The 17,336-nt window shown below is 43.3% G+C and overlaps 1 protein-coding gene across 1 annotated transcript in view; it reads left to right on the top strand.

Moving 5' to 3' along the window:
* Positions 1-17,336, top strand: part of LOC149459183 (uncharacterized) — a 262,257-nt gene that overhangs the window by 163,003 nt on the left and 81,918 nt on the right. Inside the window, exon 17 of the mRNA XM_089681550.1 lies at positions 8,621-8,836. Within this exon, the coding sequence (XP_089537676.1) occupies positions 8,621-8,836 (216 nt within the window). The remainder of the gene's footprint in view (positions 1-8,620; positions 8,837-17,336) is intronic.

The following is a 17,336-nucleotide window of genomic DNA, read 5'->3' as shown; positions in this document are numbered from 1 at the left end:
GAGTGGGGAGAAGTTTGAAGCTTAAGAAAGCTCTTTCAGGTTTTAACTGCTGTCCATGTACCCATTGGGGAGATTTCCCCTCATTTGAGAAATATCCCCAATAAGAACACAAACAGCAATCACTCGACTCCTTTCATGGTAGATAAAATTTTGGCTCGAGAGGGACTGTGAATCTATGGACTTGTAGCAGGGTGTTACAGGGGCTTGTGTAACATGGTAACCTGTCACTCAAAGAATGTAGTTGTCCCTGCGGGAAACAATGCATAAGGCATACTACTAGAGAATTACATATTCACCTCAATGAGCACATTGCGAACATCAAGAAGGGTTTAGATGGCATAGTGTTTCACGACATTACGCCCTTTCTCATAATAAGAACCCTGAAGGGAATGCCTTTCTTGCCAGAGATAAATATATTCCCCATTGGAGCGGGGGTAACGCTAAGAGAGAGATATCCCATTCTGAGGTCAAGTGGATATATGACCTCAAGACCTATGCACCATTTGGCCTGAACATTGATTGGGACATTATTTGTTTTATTAATAATAATTAATCTTATTAATTTATATTTTGTCTGGATTTGCTGTAAAAATGGCCGGCTGTTCTTTTATAGGTTATTTGATTTATATATTACCTTACCAATTTCTTTTAATATGTAAAAAAATGTTTTTATCTATTTCCAACAAAAACCTTTTTGGAGGTGTAATTACACTGCTCACCCCTTGGGGGTATATCACTGCTTGATGGTCTTAATTTAAATTATATTGCTCACCTCTAGGGGATTGAGACGTTCAGTTTTTAGTTTTACATTGTCCTGATTATATTGTTTGCATTTATTTGTTTACCAGTAGGGGGCCGTGTAAACAATATTTCATATTGAGACTTCCGTATAATGGTTTCATTATACTGTTGGAGCGCTATTTGTATATGTATGTTTTTAATGGTTCGATTTGTCTATGGCTGTGTCATGGCAACCATACTGTTTAGCAAGTGTGACCAATCACAGCTGGTCCTCTCTCTGTGATCCTCCTATGAATGTGTGATGACGGTCGTACGTCCTTGATCCCTGATGATGTCACTTCTGATAAAACGCGTCAGTGGGAGCTAGGGCGCACACCACCACACATGCACGCACACCCATGGCCATTTTGGAAGTGGGAACACACGTATTTTGGCATTTTTCAGCGCTGTTTTGAATCCTCTTTCATGTAAGTGCAATACTTTGGTTTGAATAAACTTTGCTAAGGATTTACACTATGGAAAGTTTTTTGTTCTATGCACATACCTATTACATGCTTGACATCGATGATCCACGTGGAGTGGGTGAACGTTGTCTGACCTACGTTTGGTGGCTGTGGAGGAGGTTGGAGCAGTTTCCATTTGATCATATATTTGTGCCTTATTTGACCACACTATAACATGATGGTCAATTTTATCTGGTAAGCCTCCCTTGAGCACTGAGTGGGGTGACACGTGTTGCACTTGGATGTGTCTGATCATCATATTAATTGAAGATAAATGACTGCACTTAAGGATATTTTACACTGAATGGGGTGATATGTGCTACACTTGGACACACATGATCATCCTAGTGATTGAAGACATATGATTGTATTTAAGGACTTTTCACAGTGTCCTTTTGTACTTGAACTTATTTATTCACTTCACAATACCTCCTTATGACTTTGTTTTCTGACAAATTATGTTGGAGTAAAGCTGTTAAAATGCAACTTGAACCCAGATTGGTATTCTGTGCCTGTAACGGTCTAGAATGAAAAGTGAGTGAGACTGCTAATGCCCTCTGTGGAAAAGGAGTAATTGGTCTGTATAAGGGAGGGTACTGTGATGGAAAAAAGCGAATAATGGAAAAAAGTAATTTGTATGGAATTTGTTAATGATAGCAAAAAAAAACAGTAAACTAGAGCCCCTGCAGCCGGCAACAATAAACCCCCCTCCAGCGACAATAGACTCCCTGCAACAAAATAATGTCCCAGCAATAATAGATCAACCCCAGCAACAACAGCCCCCACAGAAGCAACAATAGATCTCCCAGCCACCAAAATCAATAGACCCTTCATCAGCCAGCAACAATAGACCCCTCTCTCAACAGTAGATGTCTCCCAGAAACAACAGTTCCCCCACTAGCAAAAACAGACTCCCCTAGCATCAATTGAACCTCCAGCACACATCAGCACCCCTTGCCATTACATTCAGTTTTGGACGTGCCAGATTTATGTTCCCCCATGTTCCCGTTGAAAAAAAGTCCTGCCTGGAGCTATTGAAATTGAGCTCTTTAGTCAGGGAGTTCCCCTTCTGATGTTAAAGTGTGTAATGTTGAGCTGTAGATATAACCTGGGTTACTGAGCCTCCTATATGTACATATTATAGAAATCCCTTGAAGGATTATGAGGCCTGGAAGGAGAAGTTGCATTTCTGATGTATTCCAGGCACTGGGGAAAGGCTGAATTTAACAATCTGCTACTCATGGAGTATAGATTACCCTACACACTGATCTGAGTTTTGTATTTGTCGGTTTCATGTACTTTTCTTTGCATGTGATAGGGGTTCACAAAACTGATAAATCAATTTTTATACCAGTTCTCAGCCAAAATCTTTTTGTTTGGGCAGGTTTGATTCCCAATCTACATTGGGATTAAATCTATAATAGATACAATCTATTATAGAGAGAGAATACAAATTACAATAACTGAATACTGTATATACTCCCAGCTGTGCGAATTTATGAAAAATAACTGGTCATTTTCATAGAGATTGCTGGTCCAATTAAAAGTTGATATACAGCATAGTAAATTGAGTCTCTCCTTTAATCCATTCAGTCATGCAGATATAGCTTTTTGCAAACAGCCATCAAATTTCCATTTCTTTAATTTAAACTTTTTGTGTGTGAGTAGCTGAATAAATAAGGCATTTTATAACCACTTGCAGAAGTGCATACCACTATGGGCTGGTTCACATGACCTACGGTGCTGCAAAGCATACATTATCATGCACTGAGTTAATTCATTCAAAATTAATTTTGTAGAGCCGGGGTTCCAAACTTTTCAGTATGACGGCCACATCATATATTTTACAAGTATTTGAAAGCAGTGAAAAAATGTGTTTTTCCTAAATGAACAAATCAAAAGTTTCTTTCTTTGGACTCCCCGTCAGAGTCCCCCTTGCATCTGGGTCCCAGTCAGAGTCCTCTCTTACATCAGAGGACCACGTAAAATCTTGCAGCGGGCCAGATTTGGTCCATGGGCCCCACTTTGGAGACCACTGGTTCATTTTGTAAACATTGCAGCCCAACAGAATGTGACCCCATACAAAGAAATGAATGGTGCTGCTTCAGGCTCTAATAGTTCCTTATATGCTTACAACTGCTGGGAGTGCAACCAGGGAAAGAGCATGTCTCAGCTCCATAGAAGTCAATGAGGAAGGAAAAGAAGTTCCCTCATGTGAAGAGTAGAAGCAGCCTCAGCCTAGACTCCATCCAGTCCACACCCCTGACATGTTTCACCCCACCCCATCGACAGGTAGGGTTGCCACCTCATCCCTTTAAACCGAACACATTACACAGGTTCTGAGGCTAATTTATTACAGATAAGGCACTAAATAAATGTAATTACCACCTTAATAAGCCACAGAACCTGTGTAATCAATATGTATTTAGTTTTAATGGGATGTGGTGGCAACCCTATCCACGGAGTCTAGTCATGAGAATGTCTAAGCCCCTCAAAGCACATCATTGCAGTACAGGTGCATTCTGGTGCTGCTATTAAACATGAATGACACTGCAAAGCACCATCATGTATACAGTATACTGTGTTACTGCACATTATTGTAACATGCTGGTGTGAATGACCTCTAAATCTTTACTAATAATTTCCTATGAGAGCTCATATGGAATAAGGTCAGTTAAAGTGCCTCTGCAGATTTCCTATTTCAATATGTTGTGTGTTTTATTTTCATTTTGTACATATGTTTCTGAAAACTTTATGAAGGCATGTGCTGTATAAAGCTTTTTAATTTACAGGTGCTAGAACTGAAGGCATTAAATGCACTAGGTAAAAGAAGCAGTATAATATTTAATCAGTTGTAAAAAAACAATGCTGTTATCTTTTGTGACCAAAGTAACACCACGTTGCTTTAATTTTTGACACTTATACTTCTACATATTTTATAATCATTATTTTCCATTTCTGTCTAGGCTTGAGTTTTGCAGCACCAAGTGCAAGACAAGTTCGATGGTGTGTTATATCAGATCTTGAGCAGAAGAAGTGCAATGATCTAGTGGGATCCTGCAATGTCACTGACATTACCCTTGTTTGTGTGCATAAATCCTCCACTGAGGACTGTATGACAGCTATAAAGGTAATCATTGTTGCTGATTTATACAGTCACATCACAACACTGTACATTGAGGACATTCATGGAGCTATAACTACAATATTATACCAAGTATTTATACATGAAACAGTTTAAAAGGGTAGTGTGCAAAGATCAATATCCTATGTCAGTCAGTTAATTAGAAATCACTTATCTGACCATGGCAGATTAAATTCTACACTTTATATTCAGTATGATTATTTTTCTCTGAACTGCTGCTGTATAAACATGTGTATCCACTAGCCTCATCTGTTATACTGTATATACTGTCATATTATTGGAAAATTGGTACTTATACTGTACATGATCCAGATCTGGAGTTGTATATTTCACCAGCTTGGTATTTTCACCATTCTGCCATGTTACTGTCTTGGCCTCATTTGAGAATTTTCCCCTTACCTCCTTTACTGGTGATAGGGCTCTCTTTCTCTCTGTTAACAGAGCCCTGATTCCTTTCCAGTAATGACCATGCTAGTCAAGGGTCCCTCCTACTGGACATATGCAGAAAGGAAAAAATGTGTTTAGTTTTGTTTTAGATAAAACAAGAATGCAGAGATTCAGAAGGGAGCTCAAAAGCACCACATCCCAGTAAACATGAAAATTTCGCATCTATACCCTATCGCATCTATACTATCGGTACAGTTTGTTGGTGCAAACCACATGCCAAGTGTTTTGCATATTTCAGTGTTCCATTCAAGCAGTCATATAATAGATGGTAAGTTGCCCTTCAGTAAGTTTGGAGACATTTGGTGTCAAGGTCCTACCCTTTCCCAGAGGTTATGCTGCTCCATGTGCTGGCATCCATCTTGGATTTCTGCAGAGCATGGTGGGAGTCTTTTATGCCTTCAGGCCTCTGCGGTCCATCCCCCAGAGGGGTGTGGTTGATCACATATAAGCCTGTTGTTCGCACGTGCTCTTTGCATTCGTGTCTTGTATGTTCGTGTTGCAACAGCTCTGTTTCTACTCTCGTGGCTCTCCTGGAAACTGACTTGGCTTTTGACTACACTATTCTCTGCGTTATCCATTTATCTGACCTCCCGTTGCTAAACCCGACTTGTGACCTGTTATTCTTGTCTACCATTCTGTACTGTCTGTCCCGTTGTTATCGACCCGGCCTGCCCGGCTACGCTATTGTCTTATCTGGTTCCTATCAGCTACACGCCATTGGCGGCAGCCATTACCGTAGCTGGGGTGCCTCGGGGGCCGCGACCTGGTCCCTGGCTGTGTCAAGTCCATCCCCACCATCAGGGGCCCTGGTGAAGGGCAGCCTGGGACTTAGACTCCGCGCCCTGAGGGACTCCGGTCTGTGGGTGGTGGTTGTCATCAGTCAGTGCGTGACCCTGCCATTAGGCCTGCCTGTCCATTCCACAGCTCCTGCCCTGACATTTGGTACATTCAATATCTCCCGAAGAAGCTTCAATTAGGCGAAACATGTTGAGAATTATTATTCCGATTGTGTAAAACTGACCAAAACATCACTATCAAGTTTGGTTTACCCAGTTTGTTATTTAAATACAAGAATTTTTATTGATTGTAATAAACTTTATAATTTTTATCTTCAGTTTTTCTAATTTTTCATGGCACCTCTAAAGTCCTTTCTCCTCCCCTGTTTTCTTTTTCTTTGCATCCCCTTTTTCTTGATATTTTCGTTTTAGATAGATTTGTTATGTTACTTATTTTGTTTTGTTGATTCATTTCAGAATTTATTTAGTTTCATTTTGGTTATTCATTTTCTAACAAATTCCTAATTTTCAGAACAATTTGAGTTTGGATCGGTCGAAAATGTATTCTGTGTGCAGAATAGCTGGTTACTAAGGTGTGCAACAACAACCTAGTCCTTAACAATGATGGGGTACTATGTACCCCATACTCATTCACATATGCACCCCCTGCAGACCCTCACAACCAGGGCCAGAGTTGTGGGAAAGAGGCCCTTGTCCCCATCAACATGGGGATGAGGTGTTTTGCCCCCCTGCCCCCCTTCCGAAAAGCACCCCCCCCATGTTGAGGGCATGTGACCTGGTTTGCTTCTGGAAGGGGGTAGCTTGTTCATCCCCCCTCCTTTCCTGGCCTGCCAGGCTGCATGCTTGGATAAGGTAAGGTATGAATTTTGAGTCGACCCCATGCGTGGGGTTCCCCTTAAAATCAATGCAACACCTGAAGGGCCCTAAAGGGCTACTAACCCCTGCTTACACCCCCATTCATTGTCCTGGTATCATACAGATATAAAATTGAATGAACATCTCTCTAAAGAGGAAAACAACAACATTAAACCTTTCGCCTCACTTTCACGAAAAGGGGCACCATCTGGTAGTTGTTGTTATTATAATGGTAAATAAACTACAAAAATTCACTGCCAGTAGAAAAATGATTAATTAACAAACTTATTTCAGGATGGACAAGCAGATGCCATGTTCTTAGATAGTGGAGATGTTTACAAAGCTTCAATGGATCTTTATAATCTGAAGCCAATTATTGCAGAACCGCACAGTTCCCAGAGAGGTAAGTCTGAAACCTACAATTCATGACATAAACCACATTAACATGGTGTCACAAAATATAACTAAGTAGACTACATAGAAAACAGCTAAAATAAAGAAAAATTTGTTGAGGTTATTTTCCTAAATGCATTTGTGTCTAGAACAGAACAATGTACAAATGAAGGACTCAAAACTCGGAAAGATAAGATAAGTACACAATCCTTCAACCCTATTAGCACAGCTACCACAGCTGCCAGATAAGATGGAGATTGCTGTAGGCATGAACTTGGGTTTGGCTTGAATCCATAAACTAGCTGTCATTGCTGGACCAATAAGCTGCTGGCAGGAGATTCCCATGACATTGACTTAATATGGCAATGTGCCTATATTGAGTCAAAGAACTGTGGAAGTTCTTCCCCTCATGTGCAACCTCCTGGGACATGTGGAGAGGGAGTCTGTGGGACCTGTCTGTGTAGGGACCCCTCCCTCAGTGTGAAACAGCCTGAAGTCACAGCTGGCTTACCACAATCAACATGGTGGTGCCAGGGAACTGAGAACTGCCGAAGAGCCGTCCGGGTTGAAAACAGCTTTTTGTTAAAAGTCAGCAGCTACAGTATTTGTAGCTAGGAAAAGAGAGGAAGGCGCCTCTAAGTGCAGTATTGACAATGTATTTAGTAAACAATGGATGCATTGCACTTACAAGATAAATAGTTAAAAAGACTCATCATGTGGTGTAATAAGATCCAGGTGGGACATCCAGCCATCCAGCAGCAAACTCTGTCTAACAAACGCACCATATATAATATACATTTTACAGTATTTGTTGCTGCTGACTGTTATTTTTATTTTTTAACAATGTCTGAAGTTGCTCTTTAAAATAGAACCAAACTCTCACAAAAGAATACTCGGTTTAATAAAGTAAAAACTGGATTACTTTTTATAGTAAAAGAAGATTAAGATTTTCACTACTTAGCTCTTTTCCCTCTCAGACTTTGTACATCCTGTAGACTTTTTTCTCAACAATATGTCACCCTGGGAAACGTAATGCTTTATTGTATGATTTAAACTATAAAGTGTAAACCCTTACCCTGTAAAATAACCCATTCAGTGTAAAATAGAAATGAAAGGCCAAACATTTGTGTATAGATATGAAACATTATAATTATGTTTTCCTTTATTTTGTTTAAATGATCACATACCCTCTGTTTTCAGCTAAATAAAGAAATTAGAGAGCTGGGGGAGGAGAACCAGCAGTACACTGATCTTCCCAGTGAATGACTGTGCGTGGAGGGGCTGTCCATATCAGCAAAAGTCTGATCATTGGAGGAGAGCAGGCTGAGTTCCAGCACAGCTACAGTAGAAAACTGACTGCGCGTTGCTGTCATCCCTGGTGTGGTCAGTTTTAATAGGAAAGCATTAACACCAGGTATTTCATGCAAAGGAAGCAATACAAAGAGAACAGAATACATTTTCATGCAAGTACATGGTACAGCAGACACATATCAGAAATATGAAATTTTGGGTTGAAGTAGTCTTTAATTTAAATATGTGCAAATGAAAAAGGTTGAACCTTTTCGCATTACAGAGGCATGTGCAACATACTAGATATAAGTGGCTGGGTTTAGATACACCTCAATACATTTTCACAGCAGTAAAGCAGTGTCCTTGTTACACTGCTACTGTTTCTGGACAATTAAACACGTATGAGTGTGTTCTCTGTAATCTCTGTTCTTTCCTGTCTATGTTCACAGACTTGCCAAAATGCTTGAAGGAACGTCAGGAAGCTCTGGGAGAAGACGAGAAAGTGATAGGTCGTTTTGTTCCTGATTGTGATGAAAAGGGCGATTACCAACCACAGCAGTGCCATGGCAGCACCGGGCACTGCTGGTGTGTTAATGCAATTGGAGAAGAGATTGCTGGAACAAAAACTCCACCTGGACAAACACCGGCTACATGTGAAAAACACGGTAAGTTTTACAGTTTTACAATTTCTCTGCATATTTGCAACATCATATTGATTGACTCTGGAGAGGTCTTTGGTGAGTTTGGCCTTAGAAAAGCTATATATTGCCTTGCAGGCAAGATCGGAGTTATACTTCCTTCTTCCCTAGGCCAAGTTTTTGTGCTGCCACCCTCCTACCTATGTGGTCTCTCTAACCTTAGGCTAGGTTTACAACTATGCAGGTTGATTTGAGCCATTTCTGCATTGCGTTTTTGATGCATTTTGCATTTTTTTCTTCTTTAATACTTCATATTGCAAGGCAGATTTAAAACACAAAACGTATCAAAAATGCATAAAAAACACAGCAAAAACACAATACATGCTTTTCTGCAGCATTTCCATTAAAGGCTATAGAACCAAAAACGCAACTTTTTGCATTAAAAAAAGTCCCTGACCATTTCCAAGAAACGCACTAGGTAAAAATGCACAGATGTGAACCTGCCCCATAGGAAATCATGTTAAATGGACTGTACTGCATTTCTGCAAAACACAAAACACTGCAGAAAACGCTTATGTGTGAACCTAGGGTTAATATTTGTTGAAAAACTGTTGTCCTGAGATGGACTTGCAAAAGATTTCTTTGAAAATAGAGGAATTTATGTGAGTGATTTCAATGGGTTGCCCTACATGTATCTCATGGGTAATTTTAGCTTGATGTGGGTTGCATGTTTTTTACTGTGCACTTTGCTGCAATTTCCACTTGTTTCAAATGTGTGTTTGCTTCTGTTTTTGGTGTGCCATTAATAGTTAATGACACCAAAAGCAAAACTAGTTAATTTTAGGTGTATAAAGGTGGCCATACACTATACAATCTGGCTGTACAATCTCTGTACTATCTCCGTTAGATTTACCAAAACTGTATATGAGGAGGAGACACCATCTACCCAATCACTCTGTATTCAGTCAGGATCAGCCTCGATACCTGCCAGCACCTGCGGTTAGCCCCTATGCTTACCCTCCCTTCTCCCCCAGCAAGTGCAGTGTCAGTAGGTCACTGTCACTTGATACATTGCACATAAAACTGCAGTGTTTGCAGAATCAGGCCTGATCTCTGTTAGCACTTAGTAAATTTTTTGTAGTGGTTCAAGCAGTCCCTGACAACCAGGTGCTCTTTATCTAGTGAGTCACACTAGGTACCTGTGACGGATGAAAGGCAGGACAGAACACACAGAGTGGATGACAGACGCACAAAGCTTTATTGAGACAAACAGACGGCAGTCCTTCAATACGGGGGGTGGCAGAGAGGGTGGATTTGCCACTAAAGGGTAACGAGAGGCCCCACCCACTTATAGTCCACTAGGAGAGCCAAGGGGGTGTCCCTGTAACAGGGGTAGTCCGACACAGGAGGGGGGTGCCTGGGGTCACCACCGCAACAGTTCAGGTAACATAGGGGGGAAGCAGGTATTCACAGATCCAACAGGGTGCCTGGTCTCCCAGGGGTAGAAGCAGAACACAGGTACCTGTGGAGTCCGGATCAGGTGGGTGGCCTCTGACTCTGGCAGACGGGCTGTGGTAGTCTCTCCCCCTTCTGTGGGGTCTCTCGCAATCACAGGCAAGCTTTCTCTGGCCGCCTCTTCCCTCCTGTGGGGTCTCTGTGAGGCTGGGTTAGGCTTGCAGAGTCTAGTCAGAAAGGTCACGCCGGAGCTTGAGATCCTTTGCTGACTGCACACCGGAATGAAAACGGATAGCCTGGCATCAGCCTCTTAAACTGCTGCAGGATGCTCCCCGGTTGCCTTGGCAACCGGGTAGGGGGAAGGAAATACTAGACCCCAGGGAGAATTAGGCTGGTGACAGGGACATCCTGGGAAACAGGGATGATGTCTGCATAGATGAAAAGCAAGTTGGGAGGTGTGCGGAGAGCTCCCAGCCAGCTGGCCGGGAGGGGGCCCATAGTAATTTGATTAGGCCATTGAATTAGGCCATTTGGCCTAGTGACACAGGGGACAATTGGAACAATACAGAGCAGGACTCTGAGGGCATGTGATACAAGGCATTAATAAGGGGATTAATAATTGGCACGCTCCCATACCGTGACAGTACCTATAAATTTAGTGGCCAAAATGTCCAACGAAAGGTACTCTAGTGATGAGACCTACAGGATTCTGAGCATGTCAGGTGAGAGCGAAGTGGAAGACTCACTGTTACAATCAACCTCAAAATACAAACCTGTACACAGCAGCAGCACTCAGACAATGGAGAAGAGCTCCCTGCTAAAGTCAGGCAAACCCGACCCCGTTCCCAGGTTGCTGAGATGTTGCTTACAGTTTTACAATTTCTCTGCATATTTACAACATCATATTGATTGACTCTGGGGAGGTCTGTGGTGAGTTTGGGCTTTGAAAAGCTATATATTGCTTTGCAGGCAAGATCTGAATTAAACTTCCTTCTTCCCTAGGCCAAGTTCTTGTGCTGCCTCCCTCCTACCTATGTGGTCTCTCTAACCTTAGAATCACAAGATCAGAAGCCATATTAGGCATGCCAGTGCTGGGGTGGATAGATTAAGGCCTCATTCACACCACACGTGCAGAAAATCTGATGGAAAAAATGCACAGATTTCTCTTGCAGAGACACGAGTTTCCGTGAGTTTTCATACAAGTTTCAGTGAGTTTATAAACGTTGCAGATTCCTACACAGCAAAACATCTGCATGTGATACTAGTGTTCTGGTGTGAACAGGACACATAGTTACATAGTTAGTCTGGCTGAAAAAAGACAAAAGTCCATCCAGGTTAACCATAGAAAAAAAAAGTTATAATCCTATACCCACAGTTGATTCAGAGGAAGGCAAAAACGCAGCAAAGCATGATCCAATTTGCTCCTGCAGGGAAAATAATTCCTTCCTGATCCCCCAAGAGGCAATCGGATATTCCCTGGATCAACTTTACCTATAAATGTTAGTATCCAGTTATATTCTGTGTATCTAAGAAATAATCCAGGCCTTTATTAAAGCTGGCCAGAACCAACTCTTGAGGAAGTCTATTCCACATTTTCACAGCTCTCACTGTGAAGAAACCTTTCCGTGTTTGGAGATTAAATTACTTTTCTTCCAGACGTAAAGAGTGCCTCCTTGTCCTCTGTGTTGACCTCAAGGTGAATAACTCTACACTGAGTTCACTATATGAACCACTGATGTATTTATACATGTTGATCATACACCCCCTTAATCTCCTCTTCTGAAGAGAGAATAAATTCAGTTCCTCTAATCTTTCCTCATAGCTGAGCTCCTCCATGCCTCTTATCAGTTTAGTTTCCTTTCTCTGTACTTTCTCCAGTTCCCCAATATTCTTTTTGTGAATTGGTGCCAAAAACTGAACTGCATATTCCAGATGAGGTGTTACTAATGATTTGTACAGGGGTAATATGATATCTCTCTCTCTGGAGTCTATACCTCTTTTAATACAACAGAGGATTTTGCTCGCTTTAGAAGCTGTAGCTTGGCATTGCATGTCATTATTAAGCTTGTGATCTACCAGAACCCCCAGATCCTTCTCCACCATTGATTCCCCCAGTTGTACCCCCCCCCCTAGTATGTATGATGCATGCATATTCTTAGCCCCCAAGTGCATAACCTTACATTTATCAACATTAAATCTCATTTGCCACATAGTTGTCCAATTAAACAGTGCATTGAGGTCAGCTTGTAAATTGGAGACCTCCTGTAAGGATGTTATTCCACTGCACAGCTTGGTGTCATCTGCAAAGACTGAAATGGGATTTTTAATCTCAGACCCTATATTGTTTATAAATATATTAAAAAGTAAGGGTCCCAACACTGAACCTTGGGGTACACCACTGACAACCCTAGACCATTCAGAGTATGAATCATTAACCACTACTCTCTGAATACGATCTTTTAGCCAGTTTTCTATCCATTTACATATGAATTTTTCCAAGCCCGTAGACTTTACCTTACAAATTAGCCATGTGTGGGGAACTGAGTCAAACAGTTTTGCAAAATCCAAGTATACCTGTAATGATCTCGGCGTCAGACCCCAGCCCTTTTCACCAAACTCGTGACCAAAGAACTAGCCAATCTAAAACCGCGCTGTCACGTGCATAACAATGCCACGCCCAGCTGCACCCTGCACACAGATTTTCCAGCTAATGGACCACAACTTGTGTGCCGGCAGCCTGGGAGCGATTGTTACTGGGTCAGGTTAATTACGCAATAAACCCTTCACACTGCCACCACCTCCTTTTTGTACAGAGAAAGAGGAAACTCGGCAATATCATCAATTACACTATGATATTTGCATAAGCGTTGGTATACCACTGTCACTGCAGGCAGCGATATACTGAAGTTTAAAACACACAGTAGCGCTCTTTAGAGGCAGGGGTTCTTTAGTTTGCATTTAAGAGCTTTAGAAACAGTTCAACACTTTCAGAAAGTAAGATTTATTACTAAAAGGTCAAAAGGGTGCAATAAAAATATTTACAAAAAAGATGTAGCCAATATATATATAAATATACAAAGAGCAATAACACAGCAAAGAGATAACAAAGGAATTTAGATAAAATACTTGCCAAAAGCCTTGGGGTAAGCAGTTTTCAAGTTCAGAGCAAAAGGGCCTTATCTCCCAAAGTTGGTTCCGATGTTAAAGGGGAGAGTCTTCAACTTAGCTCAACTCAGCTTAGCTTACCTTCAAGCATCACAGCCTTTATCTAGGAACTCAGCAGGGTGTCTCCCTGAAGCAGAGAACCAATCGCCTCATTTGGGCAGGTGTGGCAGGCAGAGACCCAAGCTATGACCAAAAATCCCTCCTAGCTTATATTATGGTTCATAACTTACCCTGGATACATATAACATTCTATCCACGAGTAGATTAATAAGCAGAATCTTCTGCTGAACGTCTACATATGAAATATGAGATACATGCTGGGATGGTTAAGGAGATATTATTTTCTGCTCTCCTGTTGATCTCAGCTAGGGGATGTAATATACCAAACAATTTATATTAAAGTGAGCTGTCCGAATATGTGCTCCATGTTTATGTAGTTATGTCCTATTTAAAGGTATAAAATTATATGGAAAAGTGAGTTTTTAAATGTACGTCTGTTTTTACGACTACCTGAAATGTCTTTGAGGCTCCGTGAGGGCTTGGTTTATGGTTTTACGATCCCTTCCCCACCAAGTGTCTCGCAGACATAGGAGCACCAGCTAGTGAGGTTTATAGCCATGACGCCCTCCCAATGAGCTTGCTGAGTGTGATCTCTGTCATCATCCAGACCACATGTCACTCAACAGAGAGAGAGGGGGGATATCTGATTTGGGAGAGAGAGATACAAAATGGAGGGGTTTGGATCAAAATGGATGACCGCGTCCATCTCTATGTGCATGATTGCTACAATACCACGTCCACCGCCACCCCTCTGTCCAAGGTTTTTCTCACCCCTCATAAAAAGAAATCAGATTTGTTTGACAACTTCTGTCTTTTATGAATCCATGCTGTCTGTTGCTTAAAATATTTTTTTCCAGCAAGAACTCATCTATGTGGTCTGTTATTAAACTGTCCAGTATTTTCCCAACTATAGAAGTTAGGGAATAATTGTTTTCTTTGTGCCCTTCCAGAATGTATGCAGAAAAATGCATGTCTATGCATACAGGTGTGAACAAGGCCTTTAGGCTACTTTCACACTAAGTTTTTCAAGCGTTTTTGAGTTAAAAAAAGCGCCTGAAAAGCTCAAGAAAACTGCTTCCCTATGTATGTGAATGTATATCTACCTATGTTTTCACAGTGAGGTGTTGCACGAGAGGTGTAAAAGCTCTTGCTTGCAGCATCTGTGGGGCATGTTTGGGGAGTTAAAAAAAAAGCCTCTTCCCATTGAAATCAATGGAAAACACCTGAAAAACGCCTCTGAGAAGCGTTTTTGATGCAGTTTTAAGTCACGTGTCCTTTAAAAAAACGCGGCAAAAACGCCTATGCGCTTTTGAGCCGTTTTTGTGGTGGATCAGTGTGAAAGTAGCCTAAGAGCCAGTTTTTCTCCACTCTGTATCACTGTACCCTATTCTATTAGCAGCCTGGTTCTAGGTGAACAAGTCCAGTCAATAAAAAGTGTGCGGGTGCCTATGTGCCTCTGAAATCCGGCTCTGTCTGTAGGACTAGTGCAAATCAGGTTCTGAAATTAGTGCAGGTAAATGCAGGTTAAGTTGTATAGGCATTTGGTAAATATACAACAAAGTTCTCCCTCTAAAGCAGCGGTTCTCAACCTGGGGGTCGCCTAAGACCATCGGAAAACACATATTTCCGATGGTCTTAGGAACCGAGACACCGCTCCTCCGTCTCAGGCGATGTGTGGGCGAGATGATACGCTGCTCCTGTCACCTGGCCACACCTCCGGGATCGCTCAGCAGCTCCGCATCCTCGCCGCTGATTGGCCACCGGAACTGTAGCTCAGGAGAGGCACACAGGCGGCCAATCACCAGCGAGGAGGTGGAGCTTGGAGAGGAGGAGCCGAGCGGCAGTGCGCGTACATCAAAGAAGATCGAGGGAGCTGCCGGAGCGAGTGAAGAGGAGAGCGGCCAGAGAAGGAAGACAGCTGACAGGTAAGTGAGAGAGCGAGCCCAGGCTGGAGCAGGGGTCAGCAAAGTAAGTATCATTGGTGTCAGTGGGAGGAATAGTGCCCCATCATTTGTGTCACTAATACCAACGATGGGGCACTATTCCTCCCCCCACTGACACCAACGATGGGGCACTATTCCTCCCCCCACTGACACCAACGATGGGGCACTATTCCTCCCCCCACTGACACCAACGATGTGGCACTATTCCTCCCCCCACTGACACCAACGATGGGGCACTATTCCTCCCCCCACTGACACCAACGATGGGGCACTATTCCTCCCCCCACTGACACCAACGATGGGGCACTATTCCTCCCCCCACTGACACCAACGATGGGGCACTATTCCTCCCCCCACTGACACCAACGATGGGGCACTATTCCTCCCCCCACTGACACCAACAATGGGGCACTATTCCTCCCCCCACTGACACCAACGATGGGGCACTATTCCTCCCCCCACTGACACCAACGATGGGGCACTATTTCCCCCCCCCGACCCCAATGATGGGGCACTATTCTCCCCTCCACCACACTGACATCAATGATGGGGCACTATTCCTCCCACTGACACCAATGATGGGGCACTATTCCTCCCACTGACACCAATGATGTGGCACTATTCCTCCCACTGACACCAGTGATGGGGCACTACTCCCACTGATACCAGTGATGGGGCACTACTCCCCCCACTGACACCAGTGATGGGGCACTATTCCTCCCACTGACACCAATGATGGGGCACAACTCCCCCCACTGACACCAATGATGGGGCACTACTCCCCCCACTGACACCAATGATGGGGCACTATTCCTCCCACTGACACCAATGATGTGGCACTATTCCTCCCACTGACACCAGTGATGGAGCACTACTCCTCCCACTGACACCAGTGATGGGGCACTACTCCCCCCACTGACATCAGTGATGGAGCACTATTCCTCCCACTGACACCAATGATGAGGCACTACTCCCCCCACTGACACCAATGATGGGGCACTATTCCTCCCACTGACACCAATGATGGGGCACTATTCCTCCCACTGACACCAACGATGGGGCACTATTCCTCCCACTGACTCCAACGATGGGGCACTATTCCTCCCACTGACACCAATGATGGGGCACTATTCCTCCCACTGACACCAACGATGGGGCACTATTCCTCCCACTGACACCAACGATGGGGCACTATTCCTCCCACTGATACCAACGATGGGGCACTATTCCTCCCACTGATAGCAATGATGGGGCACTATTCCTCCCACTGATACCAACGATGGGGCACTATTCCTCCCACTGACACCAACGATGGGGCACTATTCCTCCCACTGACACCAACGATGGGGCACTATTCCTCCCACTGACACCAACGATGGGGCACTATTCCTCCCACTGATACCAACGATGGGGCACTATTCCTCCCACTGACACCAGTGATGGGGCACTATTCCTCCCACTGACACCAGTGATGGGGCACTATTCCTCCCACTGACACCAGTGATGGGGCACTATTCCTCCCACTGACACCAGTGATGGGGCACTATTCCTCCCACTGACACCAGTGATGGGGCACTATTCCTCCCACTGACACCAGTGATGGGGCACTATTCATCCCACTGACATCAGTGATGGGGCACTATTCCTCCCACTGATACCAACGATGGGGCACTAAGCATCCCACTGACATCAGTGATGGGGCACTATTCCTCCCACTGACACCAGTGATGGGGCACTATTCCTCCCACTGACACCAGTGATGGGGCACTATTCATCCCACTGACACCAATGATGGGGCACTATTCCTCCCACTGATACCAACGATGGGGCACTATTCCTCCCACTGATACCAACGATGGGGCACTATTCCTCCCACTGATACCAATGATGGGGCACTATTCATC

The sequence above is a fragment of the Staurois parvus genome, unplaced genomic scaffold (genome assembly GCF_062004578.1).
Source record: "Staurois parvus isolate SC_StPar_1 unplaced genomic scaffold, SC_StPar_1.0 ptg000270l, whole genome shotgun sequence".
Classification (NCBI taxonomy): Eukaryota; Metazoa; Chordata; class Amphibia; order Anura; family Ranidae; genus Staurois; species Staurois parvus.
Note: the sequence above shows the minus strand (reverse complement) of the source record. Positions and strands in the feature narration are given on the sequence as shown.